General features: G+C 46.3%; 1 protein-coding gene across 1 annotated transcript in view; it reads left to right on the top strand.

Moving 5' to 3' along the window:
• LOC104999867 (mucin-16-like) overlaps nt 1-19312 on the top strand; it is a 116103-nt gene that overhangs the window by 79376 nt on the left and 17415 nt on the right. The window contains 12 exon segments of the mRNA XM_010855496.1: nt 776-900; nt 1052-1119; nt 1753-1925; nt 3103-3138; nt 6594-6718; nt 6810-6877; nt 7758-7930; nt 9613-9648; nt 12651-12936; nt 16083-16255; nt 18092-18127; nt 19077-19142. Coding sequence (XP_010853798.1) covers nt 776-900; nt 1052-1119; nt 1753-1925; nt 3103-3138; nt 6594-6718; nt 6810-6877; nt 7758-7930; nt 9613-9648; nt 12651-12936; nt 16083-16255; nt 18092-18127; nt 19077-19142 — 1365 coding nt within the window.

The following is a 19312-nucleotide window of genomic DNA, read 5'->3' as shown; positions in this document are numbered from 1 at the left end:
GATACTCATCAGCTAGGGCATCCGAAGGAGTTCTCACCACTGACCACTCAGGCCAGAATGAGTGGTCACTACAGGTGGGACTTGCCAGTGGTCCTAAGTGGAGGGGTTAGGAGCACAGATTCCTGGACCACACAGCTGAATTCATTCTATGCTCTGCCATTTATAGATTAAATGGCTTGGGGCAAATTACTTAACCTCCCTTGAGTTTTTACATCTGTAAAATGGGGATAAGAATACTATCTCCCTCCAAAGGTTTTGCCTCAAGAAGTAAATGAGTTAAAATGTAAGGAAGGTACTTACAACAGAGTCTTACCCATAAAAATGCAATGCAAGCATTTCTTCAAACAAAATTTTAAAAACAATAAGTAGATGAATCTCAGAAAAATAATTGTTTCTTTAAAAAAAGCTCAAAAAAAAAAACAAAAAACAGGACATCTGTCTGGAATTTTAGTTAACTGAAGAGTCAGATATGCTTGCATCCTGCCTATGGATATATTGGGTTGGCCCCAAAATTGTTTGGGTTCTTCTGTTACAGCACATGGACAGACCCGAAGGAACTTTTGGGCCAACCCAATATTTACTCTTTAGTGCACTTTTTCATAACTATCCCCGGTGCTTCCAGTGAGGGCGATGTCTGGGATCTCCCTGTGGAAACTACCCATGCTGGAGGAAGACCCTCCCCAATTCTGAGGACATGTACATGGGATGACCCATGCCCCAGCTTATTGAGCATAGGGTAAGCTCAGTGGATATCTCTCGCAAACTCCTACTACAGTAGCCAGCCCTGCCCTGGTGCCATTCACCCTCAACTTCACCATCAATGACTTGCTCTATGTGGAAGACATGCATCGCCCTGGTTCCTGGAAGTTCAACAACACGGAGAGAGTCCTGCAGGACCTGGTGAGAGCCCCGCCCACTTCACTCCTGCCCCGCCCACCAAACACAAGCCCCACCTACCTCACCCTTGCTCCCACGGATGCCAGCCACACCCATATCACATCTGCCCGTCCCAACCCTCACACTTCCTATTCTCCCTCTCCCTTCTCTATAGCTCAGACTCTTGTTCAAGAACACCCGTGTGGGCCACCTGTACTCAGGCTGCAGACTGACAGCACTCAGGTAAGACCTTGGCATTGGCAGCCAGAGCTGCCTCAAGTGCTCCCAGACCCAAGGAGTTTGACCTTCCTCCTTCCTGTCTTCCCTGTATCCTCAGCTGAGGTGGTATTCAGGAGTCACCGACTTAAGGACCAAGGACTTCCCCCAACAGGCCCCAGATTCTGCAGACTATCAGCAGGATTGAGCCCCTAGCCTGGTCATCCTTCTGAATTCCCCCCCTCTCCTCCCCTTGACCAATGAGGGCATTTCCTTTAGGTTTTCAATTCTATCCTGATGATTTCTCTCAAGAGAAACATGCCTTCTTAACCTGCTTTAATCCCAAATTCCAGCTGTTCACCTATCCAGCTCTTCATCTGTCTCCAGTGTGAGCTCTCTTGTCCCCATCCCAGAAAGAAGCAGGCTTCAGATTTGCAATTTAATTGAAATACTTCCTCCCCACAACACCAACTCTGCTTAAAGTCCCAGGTTGGCTGGAAGTCTGTGCTCTCAGAAAATCTAAGTCTGACTTATCACCTCTCTACCAGCCTTCCCATTTCCCCTGGCCCCTTCCTGTCCTATCCCCAGAGATCTCGATACCCTCCCTTACTCCTAGAGTTTCCATTTACTGTCAACCTCCTCTCCTGCTGCTCTTCCCAGGCCTGAAAAGAATGGAGCAGCCACTGGAGTGGATGCTGTCTGCACCCACCGCCCTGATCCAGTGGGCCCTGGGCTGGACAGAGAGCAGCTGTATTGGGAGCTGAGTCAACTGACACACGGTGTCACCCAGCTGGGCCCCTACTCCCTGGACCAGGACAGTCTCTACGTCAATGGTGAGGGTCTGCCATCCTTTTTATTTATTTTGTTTCTGCTGGGTTTTGTTGCCGTGCAATCTCTAGTTGCAGTGAGGAGGCTACTCTCTGTTGTGGGGTGTAGGCTTCTCATTGTGCTGGCTTCTCTTGTTGCGGAGCATGGGTTCTAGAGCATGTGGATTTCAGTAGTTGTGGTGCATGGACTTAGTTGCTCCTCAGCATGTGGAATTTTCCTAGACCAGGGATTGAACCCATGACCCCTGCATTGGCAGGCAAATTCTTAACCACTGGACCACCAGGGAAGACCACCATCATTTTTTTAATGTTTGCATTTCATGAGGCCCCACATTCTCTCTATCCTTTCTTCACTTTGACTCATCTTTCCCCCTCTTCTCCCTTCCTCCCCCTACATGTGTAGGATACAACCACCAAACTCAGCTCACCACGCCTAGCAGTATTAAGAGGCCTCAGAAGTCTCTATAACCCTCTGTCTGAATCCCAGCCCTTGGGAAGAGAAGAGTCCAGGAGCCCATTGCCTCCTCTCCCTACCCCCATTTCCCTCCAACCCTGGGAAAACAGAGACCAATACCCACCAAAGTCCCAGGTGTAGCCCCTTCCTTCCTGGATTCCCCAAGATGATGAGGTCCCCAACCCAAGCACTTGGGATGTTTTCTCCCAGCTTCTGTGATGACAGTGCCTCCATCAGTGGGTCTCTTCATCCCCACTGGGTGGGCTCTGCTGCAGAAGGGTTCTGCACTTCCACTGCGGACTCATGTTTCAAAGTGCTTAGGGCTCACCTTGGTCTTCCCAGGTGGCTCAGTGGTAAAGAATCCATCTGCAATTCAGGAGACTCGGTTTCAATCCCTGGGTCAGGAAGGCCCCCTGGAGGAAGAAATGGCAACCCTCTCCAGTATTCTTGACTGAGAAATCCCACAGACAGAGGAGCCTGGCGGCTACAGTCTATGGGATCACAAAGAGTCCAACATGACTTGCCGACTAAACAACAACAGAGCACACCTTTGTCTCTCTGGAGACCGAGGGCAGTAGTAGACTTTGATCCCTTCCCGGTGAGCACGCGGTCTTCCTTTTAACGACTCAGAGCCATATTGGTCCAGCTGCCATCTCTCCAATGGCCAAGCTGTCTCTTCATTAAACGTCTCTCCATCCCCTTTCTCATCGTCTCACCCCTTCTTTACAGGTTACTCCCATCGGACCTCAGCCACCACTGCCAACAGTGAGTATTTCTATGTGCCTATAACCACCTCCCTTCCCCTGAAAAATGGGAGTTGTTTAACCAGCCAACCCTTCCCTCCTGTTACAGCCCTCTGGATGGTAGTGGCCCAGAGGACCTGCATAGCAAACGTGGACTGAATTGCAGGTGGCAAGAGTCACCTCTCCTCCCCTCCCCGATACACACAACTGAGGATGGTGCCCTGACTGCAGGCTACACCGGGCAGAGAAGGACACATTTTTTGTTTCTTTGTTTTTACTTTTTTTAACTTTTTATTTTGTATTGTAGTATAGCCGATTAACAATGTTGTGATAGTTTCAGGTGGACAGCAAAGGGACTCAGCCATACACATACATGTATACATTCTCTCCCCAACTCCCTTCCCATCCAGGCTGCCACATAACATTGAGCAGAGTTCCCTGTGCTATACAAGTAGGTCCTTGTGGGTTATCCATTTTAAATATAGCAGAGTGTACATGGCCATCCCAAACTCCCTGACTATCCCTTCCCCCATCCTTCCCCCTCACCCCTGCAACCATTAAGCTTATGCTCTAAGTCTGTGAGTCTCTTTCTGTTTTGTAAGTTAGTTCATTTGTATCATATCTCTTTAGATTCCACCTGTAATGGATGTCATGATATTTCTCCTTCTCTGTCTGACTTACTTCATTCTGTGTGACAATCTCTAGGCCCACCCATGTTACTGCAAATGGCATTGTTTCACTCTTTTTCATGAATGAGTAATATTCCTGTGTGTGTGTGTGTGTGTATACACACATCTTCTTTATCCACTGCTAAAAGAGGAAGGAAAGTTATGACCAACCTTGACAGCATATTGAAAAGCAGAGACATTACTTTGTCAACAAAGGTCCATCTAGTCAAGGCTATGGTTTTTCTAGTGGTCATGTATGGATGTAAGAGTGGACTGTGAAGAAGGCTGAGCACCAAATAATTGATGCTTTTGAACTGTGGTGTTGGAGAAGACTCTTGAGAGTCCCTTGGACTGCAAGGAGATCCAACCAGTCCATCCTAAAGGAGATCAGTCCTGGGTGTTCATTGGAAGGACTGATGTTGAAGCTGAAACTCCAATACTTTGGCCACCTGATGCGAAGAGCTGACTCATTTGAAAAGACCCTGATGCTGGGAAAGATTGAGGGCAGGAGGAGAAGGAGACAACAGAGGATGAGATGGTTGGATGGCATCACTGACTCCATGGACATGGGTTTGGATGGACTCCAGGAGTTGGTGATGGACCGGGAGGCCTGGCGTTCTACGGTTCATGGGGTCACAAAGAGTTGGACACAACTGAGTGACTGAACTGAACTGAAAAGAAGCACATTTTAATAACTAGAACCACCACCACTGCCACTATTTCTTTACAGATGTACCACTCTCAATTTCATTTCTGGTGTCTTTTTCCTCTGCTTGGACCTCCACATTCTTCCTAGTGTCTTCTCTGGCTCCATCCTCCAAACCTACAGGTAGAAAGGCTCTTACTGGTACCCAAGGCATTTTTACAAAATCATTCCCACAAGATCACTTCTTCCTTCATTGCTTACTCACCTTCCCTGAGTGAACACATCCATTTCCATGGATCTTAAGGGCCATCTGGCTGCTTAGGGTCCAGTTGTTCAGAATCTAAACCCTGAGTCCAGTCCCAACCACACAGCAGCTCCCAACCCTGGGTTCGCCCAGCTGCCAGACATCACACGGCCTCTTGGTCTCTGACCCTTAACATCATCATCCTCTCCCAAACTTGTTCCTTCTCCCCATCACCAAAGGTAGGGACGTGAGTGCCAGCTTAGGCCCTCCCTCTTGCTCACCACCCACATCCGTCCATCACAAAATCATCTCCTTTCGGAATGTCTTGAGAGTCTTTCCTTTCCCTGCATCTGCATTGCTTAATCTTTCTTTGGGCCACCAGCATTTGGATACTGCAGTCATTTCCACACTTGCTTCCTACAGTTTTCCCCCCAGCAGCTGCAGTGTCCCTCCCAATGAGCCTCTGTCCATATAATTCCTGTCTTTTATTATTTATTTTTGGCTGTGCTGGGCCTTCCCTGCCACTTGCAGGCTGGATCTAGTTGCAGCGAGCAGGGGCTCCTCTCTAGTTGCGGTGCACAGGCTTCTCACTGTAGTGGCTTCTGTGGCTGTGGAACACGGACTTCAGGTGCTCGGGCTTCTGTAGTTGCAGCACACAGGCTCAGTATTGAGGTGCATGGGCTTATTTGCTCTGTGGCATGTGGAGTCTTCCTGGGCAAGGGATCAAACTCCTGTCCTCTGAATTGGCAGGTGGACTTTTAACCACTGGACCATCAGGGGAGCCCTAATTCCTCTCTTGTGGACAATCTTTGGATGGCCCCATCTGGTCTACAAATCAAGTCCAGACCCTTGTCCCGAATAACCACTGCCCCAGTTTTCTGGGCTCAGAGGATCCCTCCAGTCTCACACCTACACTCCCCCATGGCCAATGCACTTCATTCTGAGTGTAATTGTTCTGCCGTCCTGCCAGGACTATAGGCACGCTGTTCCCTCTGCTTAACACTGCTCCGTTCCTATTCACCTAACTCTTACTCATAGGTTTGGTTACACTTAAAATAATGCTTCCTCTAAGAATCTTTCCCAGTCATTGGCTGGGTGACCATCCTGGAATTGCACACCATCCCCCACCCCCAGCTTCCCCTGCAGCATAATGACCTGCTCACTCCACTGGCCACAATGAAAGACTTTGCCCTACTCATCTTTTTTTTAATATTTTATTTATTTGGCTGCATCAGGTCTTAGTTGTAGCATGTGAACTCCCAGTTGTGGCACACCAGATCTAGTTTCCTAACCAGGGATTGAACCCCGTCCCCCTGCATCGGTAGTGTGGAATCTTAACAACTAGACCACTAGGGAAGTCCCATGCCCTATTCATCTTTGGGCACGCAGAGTCCAACACAGAACCTCACACACACTAGGTATTCAATAAGTGCTCACAGAATGAATGAACGAAGGTTCCTCATGTCTTGGCAATTCCAGAATGTTCTCTCCTTCAGCTTGAGAAGCCCACAGCTTTCCTTAATCTGCTTCTGGTGCCTTGAGTAGAGTTCCCTCTGCTGTACAGTTGGTTCTCATTAATTATCTATTTTATACACAGTAGTGTATTATGGGCTTCCCAGGTGGCCCTAGTGGTAAAGAACCCGCCTGCCAATGAGGGAGATGTGAGAGATGTGGGTCTGATCTCTAGGTCAGGAAGAACTCCTGGAGGAGGGCATGGCAACCCACTCCAGTATTCTTACGTGGAGAATCCCATGAACAGAGGATTCTGGTGGGCTGCGGCCCATAGGGTCTCAAAGAATTAGATACGACTGAAGCAACTTAGCACACACAGGGTGTATATGTCAGTCCCAGTCTCCCAGGAAACCTTGGCCATGACTGTGGCCCCAACTGGACATCCTTCTCTTCCTCCCCTACTGCAGCCACTGACCTTCACCTTGTGTCCTTCACCCTGAACTTCACCATCACCAACGTGCACTACTCGGAGGACATGGGGCGCCCATCTTCTCTGAAGTTCAGCACCACCGAAAGGATCTTACAGCACCGAGTGAGAGCCCTTGGACGGCCTCTGTTAGGTCCACCTTGTCCCTGTGTATTCTCTCGTCCCTTCGGCTCACCTCCCTCTCTTTCCCCACCAGCTCAGGGTCTTGCTCAATAAGACCAGTGTCGGCCCCCTCTATGCTGGCTGCAGGCTGGAGTTGCTCAGGTGAGACTCCCTCAGATGGAATGATTCATCCGGTCAGTGGACCCTCTTGCACTGGGCGCTGGACTCAGTGGCTAGGCATGTCCCTGGAAGTACTGAGCTCCAGTGCCCACCATAACCCCTCATGCCTTCTTCATGCCCAGATGGTACTATGCTCCATGCTTGGAAACAAGGCATCATTGTTATTTACAGAATCTGTATGATATTTTGTTTCAAATGAAAGCTGTCCTCTGCGAAGAAGTGGGATAATCAGTGCAAATTCCTATCTGCAAATTCCTTTTTTTAAAGAAATCGATTTATTTATTTATGCTTTCATTTATTTTCGGCGTTGCTGGGTCTTCGTTGCTGCGCAGGCTTTCTCTCGTTATGGCTAGCTACTCTCTAGTTGTGGTGCATGGGCTTCTCTCTGTGGTGGCTTCTCTGGCTGTGGAACTCGGGCTCTAGGGTGCGCTGGCTTCAGCAGTCGTGGCACACAGGCTTTGTTGCTCTGCAGCATGTGAGATCTTCCAAGACCATGGATCAAACCCATGTCCCCTGCATTGGCAGGCAGATTCTTAACCACTGGATCACCAGAGAAGTCCCTCTTTTTTTTTTGGTCACATCGCATGCATGATTTTAGTTCCTCCACCAGGGATTGAACCCAAGCAGGGCAGTGAAAGCACCAAGTCCTAACCCTGGACCACCAGGGAACACCCCTGCAAATTTCTAATTAAAACATTTTCTGTCCTGAGTTGCTAGGGGCTGGTCTCAGATGAAAGACACTTAGGAGAACCCCTGCAGCCGTCCAAGCTAATGCCTTCAGCATCTCCCTTAGCCTCCTCCCTTTCACACCTAGACGGCCGCCTCCGTAGTACTCCACGTTCCTACATCTTTTCTTCTCTAGGCCCGAAAAGAGGGGAGCAGCCACTGGAGTGAATGTAGTCTGCAGCCTCCGCTCTGACCCCGCAAGACCCGCACTGAACAAACAGCAGCTGTACTGGGAACTGAGCCGTGAGACAGACAGCATCACCCAACTGGGCTCCTTCAGTTTGGACCGAAATAGCCTCTACGTGAATGGTGAGGGACTGTTATAGCCATGGTCTATCAAGAGGAGGGGGACTTGAGTTGCCATTGTTTTCATTCTTCTAAAGGGAGCTCTCATCCGTCTTTTTCTCCTTCTGGTCTGGGTTGTCTTCATTATGATGAAGTAATAACTTGGTTCTGCCCAATGTTGTTGCCTGCTTGCTTCTTCTTGAACATCCCTCCACCACCTCTTCTTCTCTGCTTTCCCCACATAGGTCCCTAAATCCACCCTCTTCTTTAATCTTTTTTTTAATGTATAATATTTTTTATTTTATTTTTTGTATGAAAGTGAAAGTGTCTATCATTCAGACATGTCCGATTCTTTGCAACTCCATGGACTGTAGCCTGCCAGGCTCCTCTGTCCATGGAATTCTCCAGGCAAGAATACTGGAGTGGGTTCTTCAGGGGATCTTCCCAACCTAGGGATCGAACCCAGATCTCCTGTATTGCAGGCAGATTCTTTACCATCTGAGCCACTACTTTTGCTTAATTTTATTTTTCTAATAGCAATAATGACATTAATCCATTAAAATGCTTCAAATTCTCAATAACATGTTTTCAATTTTTCCTTGAAATAACTTCCTTCATTTTTTTTTTTTTAATTGGGGTTTCCCTGATGGTTCAGTGATAAAGAATCTGCCTGCCAGTGCAGGAAATACAGGAGAGAGGGTTCGATCCCTGGGTCAGGAAGATTCCCTGGAGAAGGGAATGGCAACCGACTTTAGTATTCTCACCTGTAAAATCCCATAGAGGCCTGGCAAATCCCAGAGGGACCTGGAAGGCTGTAAAATCCTGGAGGGGCCTGGCAGGCTACAGTCCATGGGGTCACAACGAGTCAGACATAAATGAGCATGCGTGCACATAATTGCTTTACAATGTTGTGTTAGTTTCTGCTGTACAACAGTGTGAATCAACTGTCAGCATACATACCCCTCCTCCTTCCTGAGCCTCCCACCCCACCCCCATCCCACCCATCTAGGTCATCACAGAGCACTGAGTTGAACTCCCTGTGCTATACAGTAGCTTCCCAGTTCGGTTCAGTTGCTCAGTCATGTCCGACTCTTTGCAACCCCGTGGACTGCAGCATTCCAGGCTTCCCTATCCATCACCAACTCTCGGAGCTTGCTAGCTAGCTATTTCACACATAGCAGAGTATATAAGGGCTTCTCAGGTGGCGCTAGTGGTAAAGAACCTGCCTGCCAATGCAGAAGACATAAGACATGTGGGTTCAATCCCTGAGTCAGGAAGATCTCCTGGAGGAGGGCATGGCATCCCACTCCAGTATTCTTGCCTGGAGAATCCCATGGGCAGAGGAACCTGGCGGGCTACAGCCCATAGGGTCACACAGAGTCAGATGCGACTGAAGCAACTCAGCACACACACACAGTGTATAGACGTCGATGCTAATCTCCCAATTCATCCCACCCTGTCCTTCCCCGCTGTGTCCACGTGTCCTTTCTCTATGTCTCTGTCTCTATTCCTGCCCTGCAAATAGGTTTATCAGGGCCATTTGCTAGACTCCCCATATATGCGTTTATATACAATATTTGTTTTACTCTTTTTGACTTAATTAATTCTATATGACAGTCTGAAAGAGAAGAACAAATACCATATATCCCTTAATCTTTTATGTTCACCCCAATGCTGATTCAGCTTCTCTCATCTTCTGTCTGCAGGTTACACCTATGCAGCCCTGGCCCCCACTACCACCAGTGAGTATGCCTGGCCTGGATTTCCTGGCCTGCCTCCACTTTGGGGTTGGAAAGCAGTTTTTCTCCTTCACCCTCTGTCCTACATGAGGGAAGCTTCTGGAAGGTCCCTACTTTATCCCTTCTCTCTCTCCTGATTCCTGGTGGGAAGTTCCCGCCCAGGAGGTTTTAGACACATTTATGTTCTCCCACCCGGCTTCCCTCGTGGCTCAGCAGCAAAGAATCTGCCCACAATGCAGGATTCGTGAAGTCAATCCCTGGGTCAGAAATACACCCTGGAGAAGGAAATGGCAACCCACTCCAGTGTTCTTTGCTGGAGAATTCCAAGGACAGAGGAGCCTGGTGGGTTACAGTCCATGGGGTCACAAAGAGTTGGACATGATTGAGTGACTGAAAAACAAGTGTTATCCCACTATATTCTGACCTTCATATGGCTTGCATTTTAATTCTCCTAAAACCATCTCCCTAGTACTCTTTTTTTAATATTTTATTTATTTATTTGACTGCTTCGGGTGCTGGTTATGGCATGCAGGATCTTTAGTTGTAGCATTCAGGACTTTTTTTTAAGTTGCATATGCAGGATCATTTTTTAGTTGCGGCATGCAGACTCCTAGTTTTGGCATGTGAGATCTTAGTTCCCTGACAAGGGCTCGAACCCAGGTCCCATGCATTGGGAATCTTAGCCACGGGACCACCAGGGAGGTCTCCAGTCACCTTCTGAGGAACTGAGACTGGGACTTCAACATATGAATGGGGGGACAATTCATTAAAGTATATGCACTCTATACCTTAATTCTCCATACAGTCATGTGATTTTGCTCCATTTTACAGTTGAGGAAACTAGACTCAGAATCCCAAGCTACACAGCAGATAAATAAGAAAACCAAGAGTTCATGCAATTCCAAAACTCATGTTGTCATTTCTTGCTATTTATAGTGAGTTTATCTCAAAAGACACGCTGATTTTTGGTGCACACCTATTATGTTCTAGTTCATGGACCAGACATAATAGGTGTTCACCAAAATGCATTCCCAGCAAATCCTGTAATGAGGACCTTGTAGGTTTTCAAGAATCTACCGCCCTTGTCTTTCTCAGTCGCTAAGTCATGTCCAACTTTTTGTGCCCCGTGGACTGTAGCCTGCCAGCCTCCTCTGTCCATGAGACTTTTTAGGCAAGAATACAGAGTGGATTGTCATTTTCTCCTCCAGGGGATCTTCCCAAGCCAGGGATCAAATCCGTGTATCCTGCATCTCCTGCATGGCAGGCAGATTCTTTACTATTAACACATCAGGGAAACTCACCCTTGCCTTAGGAGTGTGTTATTTCAACACACCCAAACTGTCCTTGGGTCCGTCACTGATCAAAGAAGTGATGAGTGGAAGGAGAGAGAGAGAAGATGGATGAGCTGATGAAAGGCAGAAAGATGAATGGAAGAAGGGAAAGTGAAGGGGAGGAGGGAGGATGTATAAACAGATGTGAGGAGGGGAATAGGAATGAATGGAATGAAAGGACGGATGGATGGAAGAAAGGAAATGATTGAAGGAGGGGGGAGCAAGGAAAGATGGATGGAAGAAAGCAGGGAATGAAGGAAAGAGGGACAGAAGGATCATAGAAGGAGAGAAGAAGGGGAAGAAGGAAGGGAAAGTGAGGTAGGAAAGAAGGATGGATGAGTGGATGGATGGATAAGTGGATGGATAGAAGAAAGGAAGGATAAAAGGACAGGTGTATGGATAGGTGGGTGGAAAAAAGGAAGAAAGGATAGAAGGAAGAAGAAAGGACAAATGTTTGGGAAGAAACATGGAAGGAAAGGTGAGCAGAAGGAAAGCTGGAAGTAGTGATACATAGAAAGGAGTGGAGGGAAAGGAGGAGAGAGAAGTAAAGTTTTATCCCAGAGAAAAGTTTTCGCTTAATCACTTAGCTCCTGCTGTGCTTATCTAGTCTAGAGTCAAGTCAAGGGGTCTCTCGTCTCACTTGCATCATACGTTCCTTTATTCTACTCCTCTTGGGGTGTATACAAGTCACCCCAACTATTGATCCATCCGTTCCAGGCACTGTGCTTAAATGTCTTACTTGGGACTGGTGCACTGGGACCACCCAGAGGGATGGTATGGGGAGGGAGGAGGGAGGAGGGTTCAGGATGGAAATAAAGTAAAAAAAAAAAAAATTAATTAATTAATCAAAAAAAAAAAACAAACCTATACTGGCATCACCTCCAACTTTCTTTTATATTCTTTTAGATTGTAATATTCCAAGTTCTATATCTTAATCTAGGTAGAGTATATTGCTGTTAACTTCATTTTTCTTTAACATCTCATATGTTATACCTATTCATTTATTCATATTAAATACCAGGTTAAAAAAAAAATTAACTTGTTGAAACTTCATAACAACCTTTGAAGCAGGAGTCATTATTATATTATCTTACACATCAGTCCACTGAGATGCTGAAAGGTTGGTTATAGCTGCTAGACTGTTGGGTTTTTTTAACCAATGCATAAAAGATTGGCACACCTGGCTGTAAGGGGAGGAGAAAGAGAAAGAAATACACACACACACACACACACACACACATATATATATGGGAAGATATGTATATTTATTTATCTATTACATAATATATAATATATTAACTACATGTTTACATAGTATACATTCACTTATAAATTTATATTTAAATATAAATATATGTGCATAGAGAGAGACAGAGACAGAGAGTTGGAGAGCAGAGAGACTATGACAGATGTCTGGGGTCATCAGTGCCCTTTTCTCCTGGGAAAGGACAAAGCCACCAGTGTTTTCACAGAGCCCTCCACGCCTACATAAGGGGGCAAAAAATGAGTCCCCAAATCATTAAGCCAACCCTCACTGGTTGCTGGAGCTGTCACATCAGCAAGTGACCTTCAGGTTGATTGGGAAGAAGACACAGGACCCTTGGAAGCCCCACCTGGGTGGACACTGGGACCCAAGCTCCCAGTGAGCCTGGACTCTCTCTCTACCTACTGTAGCTGGGGAGGTCAGTGAGAAGCCCTTCACGCTGAACTTCACCATCGACAACCTGCGCTACTCTGCAGACATGGGTCACCCAGGCTCCCACAAGTTCAACATCACAGACACCCTCATGCAGCACCTGGTGAGATGCCTCCTTTCCCGTTCACTCCATCGTGCCCTTCCTGTGGACCGACACCCACATGTGACCACCAATGGCTCTCTCCTTTCTCTCCAGCTCAGCCCATTGTTCCAGAGGAGCAGCCTGGGTGCCCGGTATGCGGGCTGCAGAGTCATCTCCCTAAGGTGAGAACACCCCCACCACCCCCACCACTGGCACGCCACCTAAGGACGTGGACTCCTGGCTGTGGGAGCTGCTCCCAGAGGCAGCAGGCTATCCTTGGAGGGTCCTATTCTACATCCATTTTTTTCACATTACATTATTAATTTTAAAAAATTGTGATAACATAATTTTGTTTGTTGTTGTTATCATTGTTTTAGTCCCTAAGTCATGTCCAACTCTTTTGTGACCTCATGGGCCATAGCCCTCCAGGCTCCTGTGTCCATGGGATTCTCCAGGCAAGACTACTAGAGTGGGTTGCCATTTCCTTCTCCAGGGGATCCTCCCAACCCAGGGATGGAACCCATGTCTCGTACTTTGGCAGGCAGGTTCTTTGCCACTGAGCCACCAGGGAAGCCCAATAACATAAATAACACAGATGTAAAATTAGCCTTTTTGGCCATTTTTAAGTGTACAATTCAGTGATATTGATTACATGCACAATGGTGTGCTAACATCATCACTGTCTACTCCCAAAACTTCTCATCACCCTGAGCAGAAACTCCGTGTCCACTGAGCAGTTAATCTCACTTCTCCTGGTCGGTCTGTGACCTGTTGGTATGGGTGAAGTACTTTTCATTCATATTTTCATTCAACTGACACTGATGGTACAGCCTCTGAGGCAGGTGGTACTCTGGGTGGCAGGCAGTAGACCTGCCCACATCTAGTCAATAAAACTGATACCTAGTAGCAGAATAAATATCTAAGTAAGGTGATTTCAAAGGCAGTGAGAGCATAAAGAAATAGAAATGAGAGCAGTTTTCCAGGTGGCTCAGTGGTAAAGACTCCTCCTGCCAAGCAGGAGACACAGGCTCAATCCCTGGGTTGGGAAGATCCCCTGGAGCAGGAAATGGCAACCTACTCCAATATCCTTGCCTGGAAAATCCCATGAACAGAGGAGTCCGGCAGGCTGCGATCCATAGGGTCTCAAAGAGTCGGACGCGACTAAAGCGACTTAGCACACACACACACACACACATGAATTTATACTGTCCTTTTAAGGAAGACGAATGTTTTCTTTCCTTTTTTCCTTTTGTGTGTCATTTTATTTTCATCTTTTCTAGTTTTATTGAGTTGTAATTGATATATAGCACTGTATTATTAATAGTTTAAAGTGTACAACATAATGATTTGATATATTTGTATATTGTAAAACAATTATTACCACAATACATTTAGTTAACACCCATCAAGACATAATTACATTTTTCTTCTTGTCACAAGAACATTTTTTTAGCATGTCTTTCTTTAGCACTAGACACCTAGTTCTCAGCATTAATGGAGGTATAAATGCCACTGCAGGCATACATTTTTTTTAAGAAGTTGGTTTTTAATTAAAGGATAATTGCTTTACAATATTGCACTGGTTTCTGCCATACATCAGCATGAATCAGCCATACATAGGTATACATATACATATGTATACATACTTAGGTATAAGTATACATATGTCTATAGGTATACATATGTCCCTTCTAGGTAGTCACAGAGCACTGGTTTGAGCTCCCTGAGTCATGCAGCAAATTTCCACTGGCTATCTGATTTGCATATCGTAACGTGTATGTTTCCACGCTACTCTTTCCAGTCATCCCACCCTCTCCTTCCCACTCTATGTCTGTTGTCTATGTGTGCATCTCCATTGCTGCCCTGCAAGTAGCTTCATCAGTACCATCTCTCTCGATTCCACGTATACATGCATGCATTTTTGAAGTGCTGGTTTTGCAAGAACCTTTTTTAGGGTCTATTGTATCACATTTTGTAGGAATGGTCTCATCAAGGATCAAGGGATTTAGGGACTAAACAACTCTAAACCCTTCTAATCTCTCCCTACCATAGCTGTTGCTGCTAAGTCGCTTCAGTCGTGTCCGACTCTGTGCGACCCCATAGACGGCAGCCCGCCAGGCTCCCCCATCCCTGGGATTCTCCAGGCAAGAACACTGGAGTGGGTTGCCATTTCCTTCTCCAAGTTCCTATTAAATGAATATCTACCATATGTCAAATTGATTTTTTTTAATTGTAAAATACACATCACATGAAACTTACATCTGAACCATTTTTAAGTGTATAGTTCAGTCGTTGTTGTTTATTTGATAAGTCATGTCCGACTCTTTTGCAACCCCATGGACTGCAGCCCACCAGGTTCCTTTGCCCATGGGATTTCCTAGGCAAGAATACTGGAGTGGGTTGCCATTTCCTTCTCCGGGGATCTTCCCAAACCAGGGGTTGAACCTGCATCTCCTGCATTGGCAGGTGGATTCTTAACTCCTCAGCCACCAGGGAAGCCCATATAGCTCAGTGGTGTTACATACATTCATATTGCTGTGCAAACAGGCTCCAGAACTCACAAAACTGAAATTATCCCCATTAAACATTAAACAACAGCTCTTCATTTCCATCTACCCCTGAATGTTGACAACCACCATTCTATTTTGTCTCTATGAACTTGATGACTCTGGGTACCTCATAGAACTGTACATTATACAGTATTTTTGTGTGTGTGACTGGCTTAATTCATTTAACATAATGTTCTCAAGGTCCATCTGTGCTTCAGCGTTTGCCATAATTTCCTTCTTTTTTAAGGCCAGATAACATCCCACTGTATGGATGAACCATATTTGAAAATCCATTCAGCAGGACTTGTGTTTTCACACAGAGCAGGCAGTGTGCTAGGTACGGGGGGCTCCACAGGACAACAGTGAACTAGACTGTCCTTTCCCTGACCTCATGGAGGTCACCATCCGGAGGGAATAGGGACAAATAACATATGCTCACATAGAAGATAGCCAGGGTTGTGATTCGACAAGCATGGGATATTGTGGGAGCCTGAATGGAAGCTGACCCAGTCTGGGAGACTTCTTGGAGGAGGATGAAGTATGTAAGTGGCGACCTGAAGGATGATCAAGAAATTACATAAGTAAAAAATGAAGGGGAGAAACTTACAGGCAGAAGGGACTGCATGTGCAAAGATCCTAGGGTGAGAGAGTATGACTAGGTGAAGAAACTAAGAATGGTTCCAAAAGGCTGGAACACAGAAAGTGAGGTATATGTGGTGACCATATAAATAAGTGCCAGGTGGACTGCATCTCCCAAAGGCCAACCTCTCCTTCCGCAGGTCTGTGAACAATGGTGCCAAGACAGGTGTGAACATCCTCTGCACCTACCGGCAGTCCCCCAGCGGCCCCGGTCTGCTGGCCAAGCAGGTGTTCCATGAGCTGAGCAGACAGACCCACGGCATCACCCGGCTGGGTCCCTATTCTCTGGACAAGGACAGTCTCTACCTCAATGGTGAGTGGTTCTCACCCCACTTCACTGGGTCCACACCCTAACTCCAGAAGAGTCTCTATTAGCTAGTCAGTTCTCCAGGGGAAACCTTGAGACAGACTCTGGTGTGAATCTTGACTCCACACTGAACTCACACAGCCACCCTGCAAACCTGGTCCTTGATCAAACCCATTTTAGAGGCAAAGAAACCAAGGTTCTGAAAGATTATGTAATTTCCAAGTGGGTGTGGCTTGAGAGTGGCAGAGTCAGGGTACAAGACTATTTTCCGGATCCAAAATTGTGCTCCATTCTATGCATTTAACTCATAGAAGAATCTTTCTAGGGACTTCCCTGGTGGTCCAGTGGTTAAGGCTCCATGCTTCCAATGCAGGGGTCATGGGTTCCATCCCTGGTCAGGGAACTAAGATCCCACATGCTGAGGGGCATGGCCACAAAAAAAAAAAATCTTTCTAGGGAAGACTTAGAGAAAGAATAGCTCGTATCTGTCTCCTTTCCCCACTTCTCACTTTCTTTTTTAATACACCATGCTTAAATAAGATCAATTCCAGGAATACAAAGATGGTCTGACATATACAAGTCAATCAATGTAATATAACATACCAACAAAGGAAGGATAAAAATCACATGATCAATTCATGGTCATAACTGCAGAGAAGGCACTCAACAAAATTCAACGCCCATTCACAGCTGAAGACCCCATCAAAGGGTACAGAGGGAACACATCCCAACACAGCAAACCCATCTATGACTAACCTATAGCCAACATCACACTCAATGGTGAAAAGCTGAAAGCCCTTCCCCCAATACCAGAAACAACGCAAGGATGCCCACCCTCACCACCTGTACCCAACATAGCACTGGAGTTCCTGGCCACAGCAATCAGACAAGAAAAAGAAACAAAAGACACACAAACCAGCAAGGAAGAAGCAAAACCATCACTACTCACAAATGACATAGCATCTAATTCTACATTCTACATCAGTTTGGGGTAATTTTTTTTAAGTCATTGACCTCCTTTATTTCTTCCTTTTATTTAGTGATTTAAAACACCATCATTTTATTTAAATGTGCAACTGGAATGATTAAAAATTTTGCTTATTTATACATATATATACATATGTCCACTTTTTAAAAAATTATTTTCCCATATAGACCCATTCCAGAGTATTGAGTAGAGTTTCCTGTGTCCCACTCCTCACTTTTGACCAAGATGGGCCTCTCTCTTGGATGGGGCCTCTAGCCAGGAAGGAAGGCAGGAACTCTGAACATCTAGGAGGTCCAAGCTTCAGACACACTGGGAATGAGCCTCAAATCCAGAAAGAAACAGCATTTGAAAGGGTGACCCTTAAGGGGGTCCCTGATGGTCAGTGCACAGCTGTGATGAAGTTGACTGAAATTATACTCTGGTTCCCTTGTCTGTCCCCGACCTGGGAATAGAGTTTGACAACACACACTTTCTTTTCACCATTGCCCCATCAGGTAGGCAGGGAGACATCCTGGTCCTTTATGATGCTCATTTTATTCTTTTCTTTTTGGCCATACTGTGCACTATGTGGGATCTTGGTTCCCCAACCAGGAATCAAACCAGCACCCCCTGCATTGGAAGCATGGAGTCTTAATCATTGGACCACCAGAGAAGTCCCACAATTAATTTCTAATCCAAAGGTCAGGAAAGCCTTAATTGTGGAGATGACATTTAAGTCTGATCCTAGAAGATGCATGGATACTCACCTGGTACAGAAGGAATGGCATCCAGAAAGGAACCCCATGTGGACAAAGGCAGGGATACCCGGGCTTGTTCCTCCACCTCCCCTTAACGTGTGGCTTTTTTGCTTCCAGGTTATAATGAACGTGGTCCAGATGAGCCTCCTACAAGTAGGTATCTTTTCATCCACTGTCCATTTCAGCCTCCAGTGGTCTTGAACCTAACTTTTCTTCTCACTGACAAAGGGAGCTTGCCTCAAACTCAGGTTGCGTCTCCTGAGTGCAGACAAAGTGTCAGTGGGAGAAAGGATGATGAGTCCTTGGTCTCTTTTTGGGGCCCACAGCCATGGTATTGGCTTTCCAAATTTTCCACACCCTTCTGGGTTGGAGGAAGAAATTGAATGAGCATTCCCTACAGTAATAAGGGTTGAGGTCATATAATGACCTTGTAGTCTCTGCTTCCTAATAACAAAATCTTTTATAGGAGAGGCAGAAGGGGTCATAGTGTCAAGGTGCAAGCTCCAGTGGCTACTCAGCGGTTTGGCCATATCGGTCCATTCACGCTTGTAGTGATCACTTCACCTATCTTTTCACCAATCCTTTCTTCCATCCTCCCAGTTATACCTGCTCTCAAACCTCTTCCTCCCTTCCCCCTTCCCTCCCTTTCTTCCTTCCATCCATCCATCCATCTATCCATTCATCCATCCAAACATCCTTCTGCCTATACACCTGTTTTTCCTTCTTTCCTTCTGCACTTCCATCTGTCTCTCAACTTTTCTTCCTTGTGTTTATCCTTCCTTCCTTCTCTTTGATCCTCCTTTTGTCCATTCTTCTTCTGATCATCCAGGTATCCCATCCATCTGTCCATATTTCTGCCCTTCCATCTGTCTGTCCTCTTTGTTCAGTCTCTCTGTTGTTTACCCACTCTCTTGGGTTCATTTCATTCACAGGTTTGTTCATCCCTCTACTTACCCAATGATTCCTTTGCTCTCACTCATTAATGGTAAACCTATGAATGGTTGTGCTTGGACAACCACTTATACAGCCCAGGTGAGCCTGGGGGGCTTCTCCAAGTCTGGGAGTGGGCTCTGTTCCTCCCTAATACCTCCCCTTTCCACAGCTCCCGCACCAGCTACCACGTTCCTTCCTACTTCACCATCACCTGTGCAACCAGAATCCACCACAGGTATCGGAGGCCCCTTTTCCTTCCCAAGAGAAGCTCTCCAGCCCCACATATCCACCGGCCAATTGTAACATAGGAGCTGGGAGGCCAGGGTGTGCAGTTCTGGCTTTAGGGCAATCATGCTTTTATCTCAAAGATTATACCAACAATTCAGTCTGATGCTGGCCCTCATG

Source organism: Bison bison, unplaced genomic scaffold, assembly GCF_000754665.1.
Source record: "Bison bison bison isolate TAMUID 2011002044 unplaced genomic scaffold, Bison_UMD1.0 scf7180017864365, whole genome shotgun sequence".
NCBI classification, from domain to species: Eukaryota; Metazoa; Chordata; class Mammalia; order Artiodactyla; family Bovidae; genus Bison; species Bison bison.
Note: the sequence above shows the minus strand (reverse complement) of the source record. Positions and strands in the feature narration are given on the sequence as shown.